This window comes from Cupressus sempervirens, chromosome 8 (assembly GCF_028749045.1).
Source record: "Cupressus sempervirens isolate cs-2001-9-10 chromosome 8, ASM2874904v1, whole genome shotgun sequence".
NCBI classification, from domain to species: Eukaryota; Viridiplantae; Streptophyta; class Pinopsida; order Cupressales; family Cupressaceae; genus Cupressus; species Cupressus sempervirens.
Genome location: NC_143125.1, coordinates 791,283,831 through 791,307,403, shown reverse-complemented (window position 1 = coordinate 791,307,403; position 23,573 = coordinate 791,283,831). Strand labels below are relative to the sequence as shown.

At 39.5% G+C, this 23,573-nt stretch overlaps 1 protein-coding gene across 2 annotated transcripts in view; it reads left to right on the top strand.

Moving 5' to 3' along the window:
- Positions 1-23,573, top strand: part of EMB2777 (Sas10/U3 ribonucleoprotein (Utp) family protein) — an 84,606-nt gene that overhangs the window by 12,241 nt on the left and 48,792 nt on the right. Inside the window, exons 2-8 of one of the 2 annotated variants that reach the window (XM_089795352.1) lie at positions 5,417-5,464; positions 5,564-5,607; positions 5,912-5,941; positions 6,470-6,512; positions 6,735-6,886; positions 6,998-7,159; positions 7,246-7,412. In XM_089795352.1, coding sequence (XP_089651478.1) covers positions 5,417-5,464; positions 5,564-5,607; positions 5,912-5,941; positions 6,470-6,512; positions 6,735-6,886; positions 6,998-7,159; positions 7,246-7,412 — 646 coding nt within the window. The remainder of the gene's footprint in view (positions 1-5,416; positions 5,465-5,563; positions 5,608-5,911; positions 5,942-6,469; positions 6,513-6,734; positions 6,887-6,997; positions 7,160-7,245; positions 7,413-23,573) is intronic. The other variant, XM_089795353.1, reaches the window with a different exon arrangement.

Here is a 23,573-nt window from a genome sequence, read left to right as displayed (position 1 = left end):
CTTCTCTCACTAGACAAGGTAGACTGTTTATGTGTTCCCACAACGCTTTGATCATGCTCTACTATTTCAGATATTTCTCTTCCAATTGTCTCATCTTATCTTTCATGGGCAGTGTGGAATCATCAAAATCTTCAACAACTTTCTCCTGAGAGTCTTGGACTAGATCAATTTCTGTTACATGGTACTCATCTGAAGTGATAAGATCTTTTGTCTTATACACGTAGGTGTTGCAAACTGCAAAATTATGCATTTGGATTCGCCCCTTATGACTTCTGTAGATTTCTTTGCTCTTCCTTTCTCCCTTGAATGGTTGACTTGGTTTAGGATTCCTACAATTCGATTGTCGGGTCAACCTCTATCTCTCTACTTCTTTGTATCAGTTGCTTTAACCATTTTTGAATAACAGTACTGTGATCCTTTTGAATTGTCAATTGCCATTGCATTTGTACTGCCCTAATATCAATTTCTCCCCAGCTCCGAGACTTTCTACTACTATCTTAGGAGCTGCTACCTCTATAGAAGAAATTTTTGGCTTTACTATAGGAGTATGCTTCTTCCTTGGGAGCCTTTTTGCCCATAATTTCTCTTTCTTAAATTGTGCCAAGAGTTTCCTCAGTGGCAACATCTTGTTCTCTGCCTCCTTGCGCAGATTCATGTTAGGGTAATACTTTCCTCATCTTGCATCGATCTGGCCATGTAATCCTCTTTTTTTTTTCTTTTGCTTGTCTCCACTTTTTGCTGAAGATGGAACATTCCCCGATCTCTGTATCTTCTATTAAGGTTCTTCAATTGAATATTTGGCCTACTCCTTGGTTGCACTTCTTGGGCAACTTTTTCCTTTTCTTTGTTTTGCACTTTCTAATGGAATCTTTCCTTCCAATCTTCCTCTTGATGGTTGCCTTGGTCTCTCATCTCTCAGTGATTGATGACCATCAACTTATATGTTAAGCTAAAGTACATTTAGTCTATCGAACAATTGATCCATCCACCACTTTGTGAAATCCAAGACTTGTGCAAATAATGTATCAATGTTTGCAATCTCCTTCCTTGACCTGTCATTGGGATGGATGTTTTTTTTCTTCTTTGGGTTATACCCTTTTCGGATCATGTTTAGATCCTCTTCCATTTGTTCAAGCACTTAAAGATCTTGCATGCTCTGATCATGTCAGTTGCAACCTAGAATACATCATCTTTCTAATTTCATTTTTATTTGTAACATTAGCCCAGAAATCCTCAAGGTGCTTTTTGTGTTGATATCTTTTACCTGCCTCTGTTATGACTTTGTACGAATCATATTTTGGTCTTCTCAAAATATAGGCAAATAAAAGAAGTGCAACTCGTTTGATGATCTCTTAGTTGCCTTCAAGCATGGACACATTTCAGTCTTATATTCCCTTATGGAAATGGTGTATTCTATCCCTAACTTCATCTTTTTGAATTGTATCATAAATCGTCAATTGTTGAGTGATCTCTAGTAAGACCATTTTATCAATGGGATATCTCAGGCGTTTATGTGTCTGCATAGAGAATCCTTGTACTGTGATGTAAAAAAAAGTTGGAAACTAAATGAACCAAGTTCCATATTTCCATATGAATCATTGATTTTTCCATCTCTGGGATTTTAGTGTTTTGCACATGCCATCATCAATTCTCCATGTTCAAAAGTTGGAAGAAATGCAATTGTAGCTACGATCCCATTGCTTATAATCTGGGTAGCCAAATGTGTTGGTTGATGAGCCTTGTATCTGAACATTCTCTTGTTGAACTTGTTCATATCCAAGCATCCGAAATTGGTATCAAGGGCATTTGCCCATTTCTAAGCAATTTTGGATTCATGATAGAATCCTCTTTGCTCAGTCTTGATTAGTTGCTTCCTGGTCACATTCATTCCTCAGGGTTCTACCATTTCACCTTTATGTAAAAAAGAATTAAAACATGCATAAGAGCATACAAGGAAATGAATAAAACAAACACAACTTCTCCTTTGCAAGTAGACTGTCCTTTGAGGAGAGAAAACTTTGCAAATTTAATTAAATTTTTGCATTCTCTCTCTAGCACAAGGATTTCTCTCATAGAGAAAATAATGTCTTTTCCTTGAATTTTCTGACTTATTGCAAATAATCTCCTTCCATGAAATTTCTCTCCTCAAGATTTCTTTAAAAAAATTAGCTTCAAAAAACTTTCACAAATTCTTTTCTCAACTCGCTTCCCGAATTTTGTGTAATAATGAAATAAGTAGGATTAATATATAGACTTCAATTAGGAAAAGCTACTTTAATCATTGCGGGCTAAATTTAGGAAGCTGCTTTGTTGTTCTCTGAAGTTCTCAATCCGGACAATGGTTCAACTACAAGGACACCACTTGTCATGTTTTTCCTTTTCTTTTTGGGAAGTTCCCATTTTGGACTTCTTATCTTCATGAGGATGTTTTACCACAATCGACCATCTATAGGCCATTGTATGATGTACTAGAAGTCTTAGTAGCTGCTTCCCTCCTACTATCTAGATCCTCTCCAACTTTGATTTGGAGACCACTTGTGTTTCCTCTTTTGCCCAACAAGTGCACTACCCACAACCAAATGTCTCCTGTAAAAAAACTGGAGGTTCGTCAGTTGCCTAGGTACCTTCAGGCTTCACCTCGAGCTCACCTAGCGGAATCGATGCTTGTGTAGCATCCAGGAACATGCCAATTGCATTATGTGGCATATAAAAGGTTCTGTGCTGTAGGGTAAGGAACTCGTACACTCGGTTTGCCAACAAAGATGCTCAATCATACACTAACTCATTCCTAATACCACTAATTAGGAAGATTTGCATGAGGGCAATATACGAAGCTTGATTAGAACCAACGAGTTTCCTCTTCACCATATCCATGAGACAACGCTATGGTCTCTCTGCATTTAAGGCTTCTTCATCCCTTTGCTCTTGGAGGCCCTAGCGACAAAGTCCATCTTTGTTGGCATGAGAGTACGTGAAACCAATTGTATCAAGTATTCTATTGTCGTGAGGCATCTTCTTGGCTTTCAAATCAATTTTCCTTCCATTTCTACCAAGAATGCGAACACTCATCTAAACTTGGTAGTTGTGAAGGAATGCTTGAGATCATGCCTAAGTATTTTAAAGAATTGTTGCGTATAAACTGTCGAAGGTATTCACCAATATACGAAGTGCATCTTAATAATCCCAACTACAAAAAATGAGCATTTGAATGGTCTAATGAACCTTTGCCTTCTTGATATTATGCTTCACCAAATCAGTGTCTATTGTTTCTTGCCGCCATTTTTTGCACTACAATCCATTGAGCCCTCAAAAAACTACATTTTGTGGTGTCACATCCTCCTTATGTTGGATGTGAGTTTGCCTAGCACCTTTAGCTGTATTTACTTCTTTTTTCTTGACTTTGTATCCATTCTTCTTGCAATTTTTACACTAGAGGGCTATGTCCTTGCATCCTTGTTCATGCGGGATGAACTGCTTGAAGCCATTTGTAATTACTTTTTCCAATCCTTCTTCTTGCTGGAATTCATCAATGACTATCTTCTCTTTGTTGTTTTGTGCCTGTGAAATTAGTTATGTGTTTTTTGCTTGGAACTTCAATCAACTACTGTAGTGTTCTACTGCAAATGCGATGGTACGAATATTTGATATTCTTGTATGGGTTGCGACTTTTTGTTTCAACCTGTCTTCACCAAATGGTCTATTATGTCCTTAATGCCACTCGATGCCCTATTGTCACCATGCCCTTGCTTTTTCCAAACAGTCTTACTGCCTCCTTGAAGCCCCCAAAATCCTTAGGTGATAGTGTTTTGCCTTATTCGTATGGACTCCGATTTCTTTCTCGTGGTTGCTAACTTCCTTTTTAGGCCTTTTTTATCTGCACAACTCTAACTTCTTTGCCTGGTGCGGCATTCTCAGTGTTTTTGGGCGTGTCTTTATATCTCTTGCAAAACCTGTTATCATATGACCAGCCCCATTCTTGAAACAATGCTATACCTGTTTAGGGGGATAATGAAAGCAATCAATTTTTTGATGTAAACTAGATGAGATGAGCTCATTTCGTACAAGAGAAAGAGGGTCTTCTATCATCAGCGATTTCAAATCTGCATGTTTTCCATGCCCAAACATTGCCTCATGGTTGCATCTTGTTTTCCATTCTCACCTTAGCTCCACACCAAATGGTGTCTCTATTGTCCTCTTAATTTCAACTCTCCATTTTGACTATACTTATTTCTCAGTGAGTGGATCTCAAACTTAGATCAACTTTCACCTTTCACCTTTATTTCTCACACAACTCCCATCTTTTAAACTTCCTTGACTTCTCAGGTGGGCATGACTTGCACCTCAAGTTGCTCAAATTCATCTGACTGACTGGAGACTCCAAAATTGCTACTACATGGGATAAGTGCTCCTATCAACAAGCAAAAAGAGGGGGTTCCCTTTTGCAATAGGGTGATGGTGCAAAAATGTCACAACAGGTCAAACTTGCAATAAGTTTCATGCCTTTTTATTCCTGTCAATATTCAAATTGGAATCGGAGCTAATGGTGTTTGGAGCTCTTTTGACATCAAGAATTGTAATGCATACTTTGGTCTAACTTTTATGTTATATGTGGACAGGTTTGTGACAAATACTTGCTTGTTAGCCTTTTTGGGTTGCAAATTGAGTAGGATGCAATTTCTGCAAATAGCAATATCATCCTGTCATCGGCGAGGCACAAAGTTTGTTTTTATTATATGAAGTCTGAATGGTCATCTGCTATAATATAAACTGTCACTCTCTACTGAATACAAAGCACAGACTCATTCTCTTCGGATAAGATCAATTTTTGATTCACTATCAGTTTCGTTTTGAAAGTAAGTAGAGGAAGCCTAATAAAAAATGAGTATGGGTGTCAACTATGTTCCCTTTTTGTCTGTAATTGTTTGTAGAAAGGATTAGGAACTTCATGTATTGAACTGGTTAGATTCAAATGTTGTAAACCTGAATTAAATTTTTAATCCATGTACCCATTTGAATAACTGTCAAAGGAAACACTGACATGTTATATGTAATAAGGAAATTTTCCCATGTTATTGACCAACTGAAAGAGCTCATGCCAAATAATAATTTATCACTTTTTAGTCAATCTTGTTTCACTTATGGTGGATCTGAATTGCACTTGAGTGTACCTTAATTGGAGTAAATATGGTCAGACTTTCATCCAGATAATAGTCAGAAAGTGGGACACTTGTGTGTTATGACATGTTTATTTTCTGTGGGTAAATAATAAAGTATGTATTTTCCATAGTTCAGATTTGTCAAAAAGTGTTCGAATAAAGTGTGATAAAGTACCTTTCTTTCCCCCTTTTTTCACTTAGAAAATAGTAGGTGAGATTGCTGCATGAATCTAATTGGTATCCTTTTGTTTTGTTTGCAGTTCACAAGCAGCGGGATAAGATTCCTCTGGACTTGAATGAAGATGATGGTAGGTTTTACTCAACCCCTGTATTTATTTTTATAACATTTTATAAAGTAGAAAGTATGATTTTTCAAGCTGCTTGTCTAATATTTCAAAATTATACAGATACATCAGATGAAGAAATGGAGCAGCCTGTGTTTGATCTCCAGGTGTGAATGTACTAAAGTCCACAAAGCTATGAAAATAATATAAAAGGATGCTTAACTTCATATTGAAAGTTTGACCTTAGAAAGGATTTAGCAAGTGAAAAAATCATGCAATTCATATTATATTCTTATTATATTTAAGATGGACAATGCATGATTTTGATTCTTGGTCTTTCATTTTATGGTTACTGAAGACATGCAGGGTGAGACTTAATTCCAAGTTTGAATAATTCTTCACATTTTAAAAACTACTCACGTTTTTGCAATAATATGAGATGATTCTTATTGAGTATATATATGGTGACAGGGTGAAAGCAGCGAGGAAATGGAAGAATCAGTAAGAATTCTCATACAATACAATTCATCTTACAAACTGCTTAATTATCCCAATGTTAGCATTTTTTTATTAAGATAAAAACTGCTTAAATATCCATTAGGTAGGGATTGAGAGAAATATGAATCCTAACATATGTCACAATAGCGCAGGGCTAATTCATTTCCATCCTTTATTCACAATGCATTTAAGAAAGGAATTGTTCAAGCTGGGAAAACTCATTTTTTGAATTGTAATCTTTGAAGTAGAAGTCGTACAATAAATTTATAGTTTCTTATCTAGACTAGTCAAGTTATTGTCATTGATTTCAGCAAAAAAGAAGTATGAAATTTGGAAATTAATTATCGAAACTCCAAAAACTAATTTCAACCTCTGAATGGGACTCATTTGCATTTTCCTTTTGTCTCGTGATTTTAAGAGACAAATAATGTTGATGATTCCATAATCTTTTAGTATTTTTGAACAGCTCCGCTTTATGTTGGATGCAAATTGAAGTGGGCAAACTTTAGCTAATTTCCCTCATTTCTACAGGATAGTGAGGATGAGGAACAGCTTACCGGTCTTGCTGCAAAAAGTATGGAGATCCTTATCTTGATTGTGTGCATTCTGCTTTTTACAGGACAGTAGTATCACGGTTTTAAGGGTTCTATTACAAGCTTGTTTTCTGTGCAGATTGTTCTTTCTTTCTTTTGTTCATTTAACTTCTTTAATGTTTCAAACTTGTTGGTGTCTAGCTGATTATTATTTGAGCTAAATTTCATATTATTTCTATCATCTTGTGATGACCCATGAATAGTTGCAAGGCAAGCAAAGTATTTGAGGCAGAAGGCAGGTGGAGTTGAGGACGAGATGGATGAAGAACCAGCTGAAGCCGAGGAGGAGGATAGGAAGGCAGTCTGGGGAAAAGGGAAGAATTCATATTATAATGCTGATAATGTTGACTTTGAGGTATGATATTTGATTTATCAAGAACAGACTAAAATTTTAGTAACTGTTTTTCAAGTTTTCATTTTTTGTATGCCATACTAATGTGGCTTGTATACTGTTTGTACCACTCAGATCCAATCTAGTGACGAAGAGCTACCTGCAGAGGAGGAGGCCGAAGTACTAAGATTACAAAGGAAAAAGGCAGAATCACTTCGGCCGGAAGACTTTGGTATAGATGAGGACGAGGAAGATGCAAGTGACTCTGATTCGGATGCCCATGAAGAAACACTACAAGTAAACCAAATTTTCTCTGTGGTGTGAAGCTTATTCATTATTCTTCTGATTCTCTTACTATTTCTTAATGTTGTTCTTTCTACCAGGAAGCTGTTAAACGGCAGGAAATGAGGCATGGGCGGAAAATGTTAAAGGAAACTTCAATTGGAGATTCAGGAAAACAAGTTGACGATGATAAAATCATAGCATTTGAGGAAGTCAAGAAGGATATCAATGCGTTGTCAAAAGAACAGCAGATGGAAGTCGTTATGAGGTACACCTGACATAAATTGATTTTGTTTAGAATGGTATCTGTAATGCTATTTAATAATTGTTGTTGTTTGGGTTCCATTGTGTGTGATTGCTTCAAGTTTTATTTACTTTGAATAAATCTGGCTCAAATCTTTCCATATCTTGCCTGATACACTATGTAATGCTTTATTGGCTGTTTAAATTTTGGGAATTCATTTTATTCTGTTATGAAAGTAATAAACTGCTTTGATGGTCTTTACAAATTGTTGCATCAATTGTTGAAACTGGTAGTGCAGAATGCTGAAATATATAAAACCTTAGTATCACCATTAACATGTATAATAATAATTGCAAGTTATATGGGGATGCTTTACAAAGTATTGCACAAATCCCCATAGAACTTCTCAAGACTTCACTATGAAAAAGTAACTCCCCAACAATTAACATAAATCTAATAACAACAAGTTCCTAAGGCAACTTTATTATAATTTGCAAATTTAATTTCCAATTCTCTCTCTTATGGTTTACAAGACAAAAACAAAACAGACAACAGAACATGCTAACCAATCATAATCTCATATTCCCTCAGAAGCTTCACTTTGAAAACAATTTTTAGACCAGGTAGAATTTTATCCAGCTGCCTAGTAACCCCTGTAAAGGTGCAGCTCACAAGCTAAATTCTCAAGATCTGAAATTTTGCTCTCCCTGAACTCCAAAGTAATGGATAACTCAAATTATTCGATAACCTTCTACATAGAGCAGCAGCTTCATCAAGTCCCACGATCCTTGTAAGGGTATAATTATTAAGATCTAGAAACTCCCAAACTCTTTGAGCAGCAATCCAAATTGATTTATTATATGCTATATTCCTTCCAATTTTCAGAAAAATAGGCTATCTAGGTTATGAATGCTTCATCATTGGCTGCATCTAGCGGAAAGAACACAAATAGAAAGAACTGGTGCTACTGAAACATTCAACCATTTTGGAGCAAGAATCTAGCTTGAGATGCAGAAATTTCTCTAGCCTTTCTAACCGTTAATCTCCTCTTTGTCGTCTTTATGTTCTGTGTGGATTATAACATGGGAGTCTTTGAAGATCTTGTTAGGTGGAACATGGATGGAAACAGTACAAGTATTATATATAACCATGTTTAATTCAAATTTAACTTGTCTAAACAACAAATCTAACTTTTAATCACATCTTTACGATCCTATTTGTATGCTTGCATTCTTTTCTTGTATAATTGTTTTCATTGTCTTAAATATAAATAAGAACTTTTTATAAAGGGCCCTAAAAATTCAAATTTCTGCAACTTTATGCCTGATGTATATCACCAAGTTTGTTCAATCAATCACCGTGAATGAACAGCTTTATGACGTGTACTTGATTCTATCCACACTAGTGTTTGAGATTAAAGTTGATAGCCAAAATGAGTAGTGATGGACACAAAGTAGTATTTTAACTTTGTAGGTAGATATTGTACGTAATGACAAATTACACTTTTTTTCTTTGTTACCTGGAGTTTCCAAGGTGGGGGATTGGAGGGGGGTGCAGGGAAGGGGAAATTGGTTTCTCTTTTTGGCTGGGGCAGGGGACATCTCTCTCTCTCTCTCTCTCTCTCTCTCTCTCTCTCTCTCTCTCTGTATCTGAATTTTCAAATATACTCATGAATTTCAGAATTCTGATTATTATAAGTGTAACATTCATCATAGCAACATAATTTGAAATTATCAAACTCCATTCACCAAATTATCATAGAACATAGCATCAAATCGAATCATCATCTAAGAATACTAAAGTCTAAGAATAAGAACATAGGACGACATCAATTGAATCAAATGGGAGAATGAAAAATATAATAGATTTGTATCATAATCCTCAAAATGTGCAGAGGCTGCAAATTTCAAGTTAAAGACTTAAACTTAAAACTTTCAAAGTTTCAATTATGAATGATCATATAATCGTTTCATCTATATGTATCAACTATCAATGGTCAGATAATGTCAAAAGTGAAACACTCCAAGGCTGGAACATCAGAATCAAAATGAAAGCAAAGATAGTATGACAGCTGCCCCCAATCTTGGTCCATATTAATGTCACGCTCACTGTCATCCTGACTGCAGCTGCACAGACTCTAGATTCTGTGTGCGATGTGTGTCCAGACTTCAGCTGCACAAACTGTGTGTGACGTTGAAGTCCAACTGCACAAACTCTGTGCCTGCGTCCTTCTCTGAGCCTACATTCGACTCCAAACTTTTCTTTGCATCCAGTTCGTCTGTCAAGCAGCAAGCAAACAAAACAAAAAATAAATGAGCAAAACATATGATATATTAAACATAACATATTGTATGTTAGTGTTGTTTTATTATTGTTTTGACCTCCTATGTAGGTGGGGCCTGCAACCAGGCAAAAAAAAATAAAAATTGCCATTTAATAATTTTTTTTGATTAAATATTTTATTTGGATGTCAGAAACCTTAATCTGTCTCGGGATGGTCTCCGTCATTAGGATGGTCAATGGCATCAGGAAATGCGTTGCCTGTTTCTAATGTTTTGAGGTTGCATTTATTTTCTTGCCTTGTGGGGACGACCTCGAAATGTTTCCGACTGTCCCCCGGTCCCCGAAATAGGAACAGTTTTTGAAACCCGAGGTTTAGGGCTGGAAACGTATTCTCGGGAAACATAGATTTTTGTTTTCTTCTCTTTTTTCTTGTAGATCGCTAAACATTACTTTAGACACTGCTTGACTTTTCTCAAGCCTTTTTCCCCTTCTTCCTTTACATGTGGTTCATGGTTAGCAATAGGGTTATGATAGAATGTGTAGGTGTGACAAGATAAATAACAATGATTTTAACAGCAATGGCAATTACTTTCTTTGCATAGCGCTCTTGGGTTGTGCATCCTTCAGCTTGCAAATAGTGCTTTTACAAACAGCTTGTTTGGCTTCTTGTTTGTGGATGGGTGATATATAATCTTTGTTGAAAACTTCTATATCACTGTCACAACCTTCCCCTATTGATTTCATAAGATTAGGGTTTGTTGCTCGTAGGAAAGGAATAAGACAATGTACAACTATCCAACAATATCTCTTTGTAGGCCCATAATAGCTAAAGCATTGATACCATGTTGAAAAATGGTAGTGATTAATACTGAATTATGATAAACCATAGTTTGTATGCTTAGATACTACCATTTTTTTTTTTGACATGACTATAACTTGACAATTAAAGAAATACAAGATGAGGCTATAAAGCATTGTGGAAATGCTTTCTTTTATGTTTGAAGACTAAGAAGGTGAAATTACATTATCATGTTATTTCTATGGCGAGTCTCTTTGAAAATCATCATCATAAGTTGAAAAGCTCTATTAAAATATTTTACAATGTCCTCTTCATCAATCTACTGAAGAATTCTAATATAAGATGACAATGACTCCCTTTTCACATCAGTGTCATCCAATCCAATCTCTCTTTCTTTGGTCACATCCACATTCTCCATCATTTTCGAAGTCAACAACCATGGCTTTTCTAAACAAGTAGAGCTCCCCATCCTATGTGGTCAAATCATAATAGTACTCATTCTAGACATCAACAAGCTCTTTGATTTGCTCTTTATCTTTCTTGTTTAAAGTAGTAGTTTGTTTTGCATAAAGAAAAAGCCATTAAGGTTGAGTTAGCCTGCTGCACTTTTTCTTGTGAACAGTGTCACACAAACTCCAATTGTGTTCATAATCTAAAGAATGAAAAGGTTGAGACAAAATTTAGAGAGCTAGCTTTTGGAGATTTGGAGAGTTTTTAGTGTCACACAAACGATGATTGTGTTCATAATCTAAAGCACTAAAAGGTTCAGACAAAATTTAGAGGGCTAGCTTTTGGAGATTCAGAGAGTTTCAACTCCAATCTTCTCTCCAAGAATTTGCAAATAAGATATGTTTACTATACAGGGTAAACGAATAGTTATTGCATTCAAATACTATAATATAACACATAATGAGATAGTACTTTATTCATATAAGCAGAGTATACAATCACGTGTCTAATGATGCTTTATAGTTCAATTCTGATGATGTACATATATCTTCTGAAGGGGTGACTCAACCGTCATGCAACCTTTCAGACACTAACTAATCCCGTCGGCTGTAGTATAGTATTTTACTGACATCGTCATCCCCCCAAAAGAAAAGTTGTCTCTGGATGACAAAATAGAGACAACTAAACAACTAAGTACATCAAGAAAAAATTGAGAAGAATGGTGCGTACTTGGTGGAGCGGGTGTAGTAGTCGTCCTCTGTGCGTGTAACTCGTTCAGCTGTGCCCACAACTCATGCACCTACTGCGTTTGGGTGTTCAGATCTGCCGTCGCCTACATTTGAATCTCTAATGCTCTCTTAATCATCTCAGCTATGTTTTGTAGCTTCACCTCTTTGGCATCAGACTTCATCTGCAGCCGACTATTGGCTTGCGTAACGTCCTCCAGTTGAGATACGAATGTTGCCTTCTCGGACTCCCTCTTAGCAATGAGTGTTGCTCACTTTATCTCCCAAGCTGATTGCTGCATGGCTAAACTGGCTTCGATTGTGATTAATCTAGTAGCTGTCTCCTCCCGAGCCCTCTCTGCTGCTACTTGATCTGCCTCAATCCTCCGTAAAGAATAATATGCGTCCCGATACACCGGTACTATCTCTCGCGTCAAGTTCTCAACTCTACTTTCTACTATAGGCTCCTTAGCAGTCCACTCCAGCCGCATCTCTGGAGTCTCTGTGTTCGGCCATCCTTGAGCCTCAAAGCATACTAAAAAGGCCACTGGGCAACCTACTCGCATGAAGGACAAAACTTGCTTCAACTCCTGCACTGCTGTCTCCAACCTGCTGTCACTTGCATTTGAATCTCTAATGCTCTCTTAATCATCTCAGCTATGTTTTGAAGCTCCACCTCTTTTGCATCCAAGTCCATCTGTAGCCGACTGTTGGCTCGCTTCGTGTCCTCCAATTGAGATACGAATGTTGCCTTCTTTGACTCCCTCTTTGCAATGAGTGCTGCCCACTCTATCTCCCATGCCGACTACTGCGTGGCCAAACTGGCTTCGACTGCGGTTAATCTAGTAGCTGTCTCCTCTCGAGCCCTCTTTACTGCTACTTGATCCACCTCACTCCCTCGTAAAGCATAGTATGCATCTAGATACACTTGTACTATCTCTCGTGTCGGGTTCTCAACTCTGCTCTCTACTACAATCTCCTTAGCAGTCCACTCCTGCTGCATCTCTGGAGTCTCTGTGTTTGGCCATCCTCGAGCCTCAAAGCATATTGAAAAGGCCACTGGGCAACCTACTCGCATGAAGGACAAAACTTGCATCAACTCTTGCACCACTGTTTCCAATCCATTGTCGCTTGCATTTGAATCTCTAATGCTCTCTTCATCATCTTAGCTATGTTTCAGAGCTCCACCTCTTTTGCATCCGACTTCATCCGTAGCCAATTGTTGGCTTGCTTTGCATCCTCCAATTGAGATACGAATGTTACCTTCTTTGACTCCCTCTCAGCAATGAGTGTTGCCCACTCTATCTCCCAAGCTGATTGTTGCATGGTCAAATTGGCTTCGACTGCAGTTAATCTGGTAGCTGTCTCCTCCGGAGGCTTCGACTGTTTCCAATCCGTCGTTGCCTGCATCTGAATCTCTAATGCTGTCTTCATCATCTTAGCTATGTTTTGGAGCTCCACCTCTTTTGCATCCGACTCCATCTATAGTTGATTGTTGGCTTGTTTCGCGTCCTCCAATTTTGATACGAATGTTGCCTTCTCTGACTCCCTCTCAGCAATGAGTGCTACCCTATCTATTTCCCAAGTTGATTGCTACGTGGCGAAATTGGCTTCGATTGCAGTTAATCTGCTAGTTGTCTCCTCCCGAGTCCTCTCTGCTGCTACCTGATCTGCCTCACTCCTCCATAAAGCATACTACGCATCTCGATACACCTATACTATCTCTCGCTTCAGGTTCTCAACTTTCCTCTCTACTATAGCCTCCTTAGTAGTCCACTCCTGTCGCATCTTTGGAGTCTGTGTTTGGCCATCCTCGAGCCTCAAAGCATACTGAAAAAGCCGTTGGGCAACCTACTCGCATGAAGGACAAAATTTGCTCAAACTCCTGCACCACTGTCTCCAATGCACGTGTTTGTGCCGATATGACTACTTGGTGACCTTGAGTCACCACGTTCGCTAGGTACGTCTCGACATCCTCCCCTATAGTTGTTGAGGGGCCTGATGATGTGGGGTGTTCTGTGGCCATCGCTGACTCTATTGCTTCTAACATCCTCTTAGCAGTGCTTCTTGTCGGAGGTGGATGATGGTACCTTAACTGCAATAGTGGGATGGTTCTCTTCCGGTGGAGCTACAAAATCCATCTCCTGAGATACTTCTCTCATAGGTGATAGAGTGCTAGATGTCGATGTTACTAGTCTGATGTTGAATCTCCTACTCAAGTACGCACTCAAATCTTGCTTACTCAAGTCCTGTGTTGCAGTACCCTCAATGGTAGCCATTAATGCATTATCTATAGTGACCACCACATCGGATCCAACTACGTCCAGTCTAACTTGAGGTGCCCTCGAACTCTCAAGAACCTATTGTACAGGTATCTCTATCACCTCGTTTGTTAAGGTTGTAGGTGGTAATCGGTGGGACTTTGTTTGAATTGTAGCTATGGCCTCGATAATGGTTGGGGTTCCTACAAGTGCTGGCTGAGCTATTGTGACAGGGGTCCTCACTACAGGTTGTATGAGCTGTCCAAAACTTGGAATGTGTGCACTGTGCACACCCATAGGGGCCAAATGTGTTGTCATCGAGAGTGTAGGCCGTGGGAATAGCAATGGTGTGGCAGTAATGACTTCAACATCTTCGTCATCCTCCATCTCCCCTTCCTCTTCATCAGTCTCACTATTGTGAGATGATGTCCGTTGCCGGCTGCTATCTGTATTCCCATGCTCTGATCTTCCGTCCAACTCCTGTTTGGGTTGCTTCTGTTCGACCGTGGCCTTCTTCCTGCTTGGTGTGTCTAAATGTCTCCACTGCATGAAGGGGGGATCACCTGGCGCGAGCGCGCCAGGCTTGACCTCGAGCTTGTCTAAGGGAATCATTCGTGATGTCGCATCAAGGAATAATCCAATAGCGTAGTGGGGGGATGTAGAATGTCTTGTGCTGTAGCATTATGAACTCATACATTCGTTTTGCCAGTAATGCGGCCCAGTCATACACCCTCCCCGTTCATGATACTATTCATCATTGCCACCTGCGGAAAGGAGATATCAGACGTGCGGCCCGATCCTATGAGCCTACTCTTAACCAGGTCCATGAGGCAACGAAAATGTCCTTCCTGGATATTAGACTTCTTTAGTCCTCTGCTTTTTAAAGTGTCCATCAATGCTTCTTTTTCTGCTTGAGATAGTTCACCGCACACAAGCTCTATTAGATGCGCCTTCATCCCTCAACTTAACTTCTTTGGTTTGCTATCAATTTTTCTACTTCCCTGTGCATGGCCGGGTATGCCAAATACCCTAGTGAAGTCTGTTGCCTTGAAGGAGATGATCAAGTCTCACCTGAGATAGGAAAACAAATTGGCTTTGGAGAATCGGTCATAGGTCTCTACCATCGTGTGCAAAAAGCCCTCGTAATCACGAATGCAAAAAACTGGCATTCATATCACCCACTCTACTTGCACCTTTCTAATGCTATCCTTCACGAGTGGTTCGCAGGAGTATCCTGCCACCATTTCCTGTAGTTGGCTCCGTTCAGGCCTTTGAAAGAAATGTTTTGTGGTGAGAGCTGCACTACTGTAGCCGCTGTTTGTGCTGCCTATTTGCCCTTCTTTTTGCTTGTGCCTCCTGAAACATGAACAGCTGAAGGCAATGTCTTCACATTTCTATTCATCTTTGTGCTTGTAGTTGAGTCTTCTTTCAATTTTTTCATCCAAGCTCTCTTCCTTGCTGACTGCATAACGGTGTTTTCATAAATGGTTAGGTCTGTTGTTTTCACTTCAGAATGGCTCCTCACAACTTTGTACAATTTATTCAAAGCTTTGCTACCGTCCGTATGACTTCTGAGAGCTAACCCACTCCGTCTTTTGCTGCTGAACGATGCCTCCTACTCAAAGTCTACGTCTTCTCCCTTTAATGCTCTTGTGTGGCTATAATGTTTTAGAAACACTTCCTTCGACCCTTTCACCTCCTAGTTGGGTATACCGTACGATCGTACTGCTCACTATGAGTTTAACCCTATTGTGTCTATTGTTTTAGGCAAGACCGCACGGTAAGATTGTGCTTCATACTGCATCACCTATCTCGTTTTAGCCATACGACTTGTCTATTCTCTCTTGTTTATTCCTGCCTAGATGGTTGTAAGGTATATATACTCACCCCTCCACGCTCAATTCATATATTCAATCAGTTGCATGTCTGCACGGTACATGAGGTATCGTCTATACTATCGTACAATGCTTCATCTCCTTATCATGGAAATGTGTTGCGTGGCTGTACATCTTCTTTCTTATGTAATATGCACTCACTATATAGTATGACCTATGGTGATACTGAAGCACAGGTAGGTTTCCTATCCGTATTGTCGTTCAATCTTCTATTGTTATACTAATTCTTTTGCTGCTGTACGTGCTTCTCTTCTGATTTGCCCTTATTGTACGATTTTTTCGTCTATTCTACTATTGCCGTATGGTAGCATAATGATGTGCCCAAGTGTCTGTACAGTGTATTCCTTTCTTGCCTGTGATATATTCTTCTAATGTCATTCATGCCTTTTTACTCTATACAACTGTATGATGCATGAATGTCCTTATTTTTTGTTGCTTCATACTGCTAATTATATAGTTTTTCCTATTTTCCTTACTGTGGCATCTTGTCCTCAATTTTCACTTTTATATTCTTGTCACACCTTTTGTTCTCTCTTTTCCCTTATTCTCGTTCATATTGTTATTACTACCATTCATCTGTTTATTAGTATTATACTTATCTCTATATTTATTTATTATTAAATGTTTATATTCTAGCTGAATCGTTCGTCCGGGTCTCCTTATTTCCTCGGTCTTCATTCTGTTCATGGTAGATTTTTAACTTCAATCTATTTACGGGATCAATTACATCCTTTCCATCCAGTGTCCATAATTTGATTGGTCTGTTATTGCCCACCTCATGAATCTTGTATGGTCCAACCCACTTTACTTTGAATTTGCCAGGTTTGATCTCATTCCGTCCGTTATATTTCAATAATAATTGACTTGGTTGGAATTTGTTAAGCTTCAAGTGCTTGTTATGCCAAACCTTGCGCCTACATTGTGAAATCTTAGTAGCCCATTGTGCTTGTAGATGCCATTTGTTGAGCTTATTCAAGTTATATAACCTCTCTGAGACTCTCCATGTCTCCTAACTTGTTTTCGATGGTTATTCTTAAGCTTAGTACCATGAACTCTGTTGGTACTACTACCTCTTGACCATACATTAGCTGAAATGGAGTGTGTCCCGTAGTAACTTTGTAGGAAGTACGGTAAGCCCATAACACTAATTGCAACTTCTCCCAATCTTCATATTCGACTGCGCAAAATTTATAAATTATTGCAACCAAGAGTTTTTTTGTAGATTCCGCTTGACTGTTTTCGCTCCGGTAGTACAGCCTCAATAGGGAATGGTAGATTTTGAATTCCGTGGTGAGTAATCATATGACATGGTTAACAAAATGTCCTCCGTGGTCGCTTGTCAGTTGTATCGGGATTCCGTACCTTGTAATGATCTACTCGTAGATAAATCTTGTCGTGCTCAGTGTAGAGTTGTCTTGTAGGGTCCGTGCCTCTACCCACTTTATAAGGTACTTGGTTGTTGCAACAATTTATCTGCATCTTCGGGCTTTGCTTACCTTCAGGGGCCCGACAAAGTCCAGCCCCCACCGTTCAATTAGTTCCTACGCATGTGAGGGGTTCAAAAGCATAAAATCTCTCTTTAGTGGCTACGTGGCATCATTGTGCAGGGTCGGCCACCACAATTTTGTGAGAAGTATCTTGTGCTCAGTTGTGCATGGTCGGCCACCACAATCTTGCGAGAAGTATCTTGCGCTCAGTTGTGTTTGGTCCCATATGTCCACTTGTGGGCCCTTTGTGTGCTTCTTTCAATACTCTCTGTATTTCTTCCTCCAGAACACATCATCGTAGGATCTGGTCTCGTCACATCTTGTATATCAACCCGTTGATCAACTGGAACGTTCAACTTTTCAGCATGAGTTTCCTCCTCTCGTTTGGTTGCATTTCCTTAGGGAATTGCCCTGTTGAGAGATACTCTCTGATACTTGTGTACCAAGATGGTAGTACGACCATCTGATATAATTGTGCATCCAAAAAGTCGTCATTGACTCCCTTCGGAGGTTCTCCCGACTTGATCCTGGATAGATGATCTGCCCTCATGTGGCTTTTCCCGGGCTGGACCACAATTTTAAATGTAAATTCTTGTAGGAGATGTAACCATTTGCTTTAACCGTCCTTGAATGATCGGTTTATTCACCAAGTATAGCAAGGCCTGATGGTCTACATAGAACAGGAATGGGGTCATCGGCAAGTAGTGCCTGAACTTTTGTACGACATATACCATTCCGAGAGTCTCTCACTTTGTGGTGTTATAGTTCCTTTTTGCTTTTGACAATAGTCTACTTGTGAAGTACACTGGGTGGTCCGGTCCATGATCACCTGTCTGCGCCAGTGTTGCTCCAATTGTGAAATTTGATGCATTAACATGTAAGTGGAACTCCTTGTCCCAGTTTGGGTAAGCCAGAATAGGTGTTGTGGCTAGTCATGTTTTTAATCCTTGAAAGGTTTCATCCTATAATGCATTTGTATGGTTCTTCTTTGCAAGTTAGCTTGTCGAGAGGATAAGATATTTTGGCGAAGTTTTTAATAAACCTCCGGTAATACCCTGTGTCCTAGGAATGATTTCACTTTGGTCACATTTGTCGAAGGTGGCATTTCCATAATCACTTGGATCTTATCCGGATTTGTCTTCAATCTTGCCGTGCACATGATGTGTCCTAATAGTTTTCCGTGAGGTACCATAAATGTGCACTTCTTAGGGTTTAGTCCTAGTCATGCCCATCTGCATCTTTCCATACATTCCTTTGGTGTAGTTAGATGCTTGTCCTCCGTACTGAAAGTTGACCAATCTTCCAAGAACACTTTGAAGTTTTCTACTGACATCTTGTCGAAGATGTGCAGGATGATTCTTTGAAATGTTGCTGGGGTGTTACATTGACTGAACAACATCCTATTGTAGGCGTACACCCCATCTTTCACCACAAAGGTTGTTTTGAGCTTATCTTCTTCCGCGATGGATATCTGGTTGTAACCAAAAAATCCATCCATGAATGAGTATATTTCATGCTCGACAACTTCCTCCAAAATACTGTTAATAAACGGTATTGGGAATGGATCCTTAATTGTTATTGCGTTCAGACAACGAAAGTCTACGCATATACTTATTTGAGTGGTATCCTTTTTTAGTGATATCACAATTGGGGATACCCACTCCCTTGTCTATACTCGAAAGATAATGCCTGAATCAAGTATTCGATTGATCTGGTCTGTGACCTGTGCGACATAGTTTTTGTTCATGTGGTATGGTCGCTTCCGTACGGGTACTGCTGTTTGTATTAGTGGGATGCGGTGGACACAATTTTGGCAGTACCCCCTTTAGGTCTTTGTACGTCCATGCAAAAACATCCTTATACTCCATGAATATCTTAAATGTTGCCGTTTTTAGTACGGGATTCCAATCATCTCCCACAAAAATGTTTTTAGTGTTGACTGCGTCTCTTAAGTGCACCATCTTCACGATGGGTTCTTCATATTTAATAGGCATTTTATCGCTGAATGTATGTGCATTTGTTTTATCCATCGGTGCCTCCCCTTCCTTGACTTCTTTGTATTCCCCTACCATGTGACAACTCGGAAAAGTTCGTAGTCCTCCATTTGCTAATGGAGTAGGCCATTCATCGAGTCCAAGTCGTCATCGTCGGACCCTCCTTCCAGGTTTAGGATTCCTTCTTTGTTGGGTTCCGTTCTTTTCTTTGCTTCGTCATCTCCTTCTTCGCGTTCAGAATTTGACGACGCTGTGTCTTCTCCCACCATCTGGATGTGTATGTCAATTACAAACCTACGACCTCCTCTTTACATGGATAGAGTTTTCATTTTCTAATCATGTTTCACCTCTGCCTGTACCAACCAGTCCCTTTCAAGGATGGCGTTTTACCTTGTCCTTTTCAATAGAATGACCACAAAGTCGAGTAAGAAGTGTTGTGTCTTGATCGTCACGGTTTGCGCCTTTAGAGTTCTGAGTGGTTTGATTTCGTGTTGATTAGAGGTAAGCAGTTGGAATGTAGGCGACCATAGGGTAGGTTGTCCCAACTTCTTCCATGTTTCCTTAGGCAATTCATTTACGCCTAACCCTCCATCTACGATGATGTCTGTGAGGATAGTTTTGAGAATACCCATTTCAACTATTGCAGGGTGTCTTCTTGTGTTCAACGCGAGTAGCATTGGGTCTACTGTGGTAGTTCCGCTTCCACCGTATGTGTTCTTCCCTGGCTCGTCCATCGCCTTTGGGGATGGTGTCATGTTTAAGATTGCTGTTCGTAACAGAGGCATTGCAAGAAGAAGGTCGTTTAGTTTCATGGGCACCTCCGCTTGCATTACCTGTCATATGATGTTTTGTTCTGCTTGGTTCCTCCTTGAGGTGTCCTTCATTTGCACTTTTTCTTCCTCCATCTCTTTTTCTATTTTTGTTTTCGCTTGGTACATCCTTTTCTTTTCCTCTTTTGGATTTGGGTATGTTGCCTTCTTCGCTTGTGCGCGAGTGATTGCTAATGTTTCTTCCTCACATCTTTCTATGGTCAATAGGTTTACCCCGGGCTTAGGACATTTTGAGTCATCGTGGTCTCCAGGACCACACCATCTATAGTTGCGGTGTTCGCTTCGTAGTACAATCTCTGGCGAAGTGGCCCTAGATGTTGCACATACAACATTGTATCATTGGTCGTCCAGTTGGATTGTATTGTATCCGGCTACGACCCATGTTATTGTTGTTGCCGCCTCTTTCACATCGGTTGTTGTTTTGATACCCTCCTGAAGTTGCCATGTTATTGTTTGTATTTGTTCCCGTAGCTCCCGAGGTGGACACTTCTTGCGTTAGTAGCACTTGTTGGTGTCCTTTTGTTTTCATATTGAATAGGCATTCCTTGGTGGAATGTCTTGCAATCTGGCAGATATTGCAAAATTGTTTCTTTGGGCAAGAGCCCTTTGTGTGGCCCTCCTCCTTGCAGTCCATACATCAGAGTTCCCCTTCTTTGTTTTGGCTAGGGTTCATTTTCATGTTTTTAAATTCTTTCATCATACGTAGCATATCCTTCTGTAATGCTTAGACCTTTTTACACGATTCCTCATCACTGCTTTCAGAGGATGAGTCTTTTGAATCTGAAGATCTGTCTTTCTTCTTTTTGCCGATTTTGTGTTCGCTCTCTAAGTCCATTGCATGGTTATATGCATCAATGTATGATGCTGGAGGTACTATTTTCATCTCTTTCTGTAGTGTTGGTTGTAGCCCTTCGACGAACCATCTTTTCTTCAACTCGTTTGCTGGTGGGCTTTCCATCTTTCCTACTAGCTACTTCAGTCTTTTCGCATATACATGGACTCTTTCATTCTTTCCCTGCTTTGTGCTGTAAATTTCCTCTACGATATCATTGTCATCCCCAAGTAAATTCTTTCTTGACGTCCGCCCATGTAATTAGCTTCTTTTGGTCAATGTCTGAAATCCAATCGATTGCTACACCTCGTAGGGTTCTTGGAAATTGTTGGATCCAATCATCTTGGTCTGTTACGCCATTTGCAGTCCATATCGTTTCACATGTTCTGTAGTGTCGAACTGGATCGACTGTCCCGTCGTCATTAAATTTTGGTAGTTTTTCCTTTGGCCTTGCCATTGTTAACTTCTTCTGTGTTTGTTGTGCTTGTTGCACCTGTGCTGTTCTGCACACCTACGTTGTTCTAAGTACCCGAGTTATTCTGCATACCCACGTTCTGTACAACCGTACTACTCCGGACAACCGAGTTACTCTGGATAACTGCGTTACTCTGTGGTGTGAAAAGGTCTTCTACAAGCAAAGTTGTTCCATTCTCAACTTGTATCTATTCGTTTGGTGTATCAGGGATGAAGAGTTCACCCTAGGTTCGTGCTCCTTCGACACCTCGAGCTGTGCGGATTCCTTCTCTTTCGTCCGGATTCTCTACCCTTGGCGTATACAAGTTTAGGAACTCTTCCCTTGTCTCTTCAACCAAATTCAATCTTTGTCGCGTCTCCTCAAGCAAGTCCTCGAGACTTTGCAGTCGGCCAGGTGAATGCACTCCGTTGGTATGTGCTCCTTCACCACTTCGGTGGCCTTTGGCAAGCTGTTGAAATTTCTGCCTTCATTCTGCCTATTGCGTGAGAATTAATGCTTCTCGTGCGGTGTGTATATCATCCTTTTATTTTATTTTATTTTATTTTGATCTTATTAGGCAAGTTCGGCATTAATCTTCATAACACATATCTTTAGTACCAGGTTTGATAGGCAACGACCTCAAATTTTTACTGTATAGGGTAAACGGGTAGTTATTGCATTCAGATACTAGAATATAACATAGAATGAGATAGTAATTTATTCATATAAGCATAGTATACAATCACGAGTTTAATGATGCTTCATAGTTCAATTCGGACGATCTACATATATCTCCCGAAGGGGTGACTCAACCATCACGTAACCTTTCAGACACTAACTAATTTTGTTGGCTGTATTATAGTTTTTATTGACAACAAGATATTCAAGAGTTTGTAAGCAAGTGTCTAGGTGGATTTCCCTCAAATAGCCAGTGGCAAATGAAAAGGTTTCTCTTAGCTTGCTAATAATTTGACAATTTGGAAATAATGGGGTGTCTTACCTTAACCTTCGGTGTCATCATCTCAATGCATGTTGAGGAACCTTTCAGAGCCCCCCCCCCCCCTTAGTATTTGTAGCTATTAGAGAAGAAAAACAGAGGATTGAGGTATTACCTACCTACATGAAAGTGTTGGAGTTTGTTCCACCTCATATTAATGATTTCCTAAATGAGTAGAACTCTAATGGTATCCCCTTCAGGATAATATTAGGATTTGCATCACATATGCCAATTGCAAAACCCTCAACAAAGGCTTTGAGACCTATAAAGTAAAAACAAATTTATTATTACAAACTTACAATTAAACTTGGAGTCCTCTTCTCGAAGCAAGGTTGCTTTGAAATCTTCTTCTCTTCCGCTTGATGATGAGGAGTCCCCACTAGTTGTTGGGGACAAGGGCAAGTCAATGGGGAGATTTGATGACACTTCTAAAGAATATTTGAGGAGGCGACAACTTTGATTTTGGTGCAAGGGGCCTTTCTCTAAAGGTCATACTTGTGTGTTAAGGCCAAAGGGAGCAACGAATCATGGTATGTGGGTTTACATTGATGTGATTGAGGATGAGTTATCACAGCAGCATGAGGATGTCAATGAAGATGATCATATTGATGATAGAGTTTATACTGTGATGAGTATTTATAGTTTGGTATTTGACTCACATGTTCAAGACTTGCACCTGGTACAGGGTTGGTCTGAGCCTAAGTTGGATTGTTTGCAAGATGATTGGGTAGGCATAATGAAGGAGAGTGTATTGAGATCTCCTATGAATTTGCTAGTTAGTGATGTTCCAACTTTTACATCATCAACATAGATATTCAATGCCATGTTGCAGGTTATGTTATGGGTCTTGATGATGGCATTGGCATTCAGATGGTTTAGTGAGGAAGGGGACATCTCTTGCTTTTTGTGGGATCTTGGTGGAGGTTTTTGTTTTATACTGGATTGCTTGAGGACAAGCAGTTTTAGGGAGGGAGGATAGTCTGTGCAGTTGATTGAGTTAGCTCATCATAGCGACCCTCGTGAGCTGACAGGGTGTTTTGGGGGTCTCAGTTGATTACTTACTATTTTTAGTAAGTCTATTATGGGCAGTTGTTATTTTTAGCAGCGCAGTGGATGGCTTGGCAGATGTTTGTCACCTGCGGTTGATCAGGTTAATAATTACATGAGCTCTTATTTAT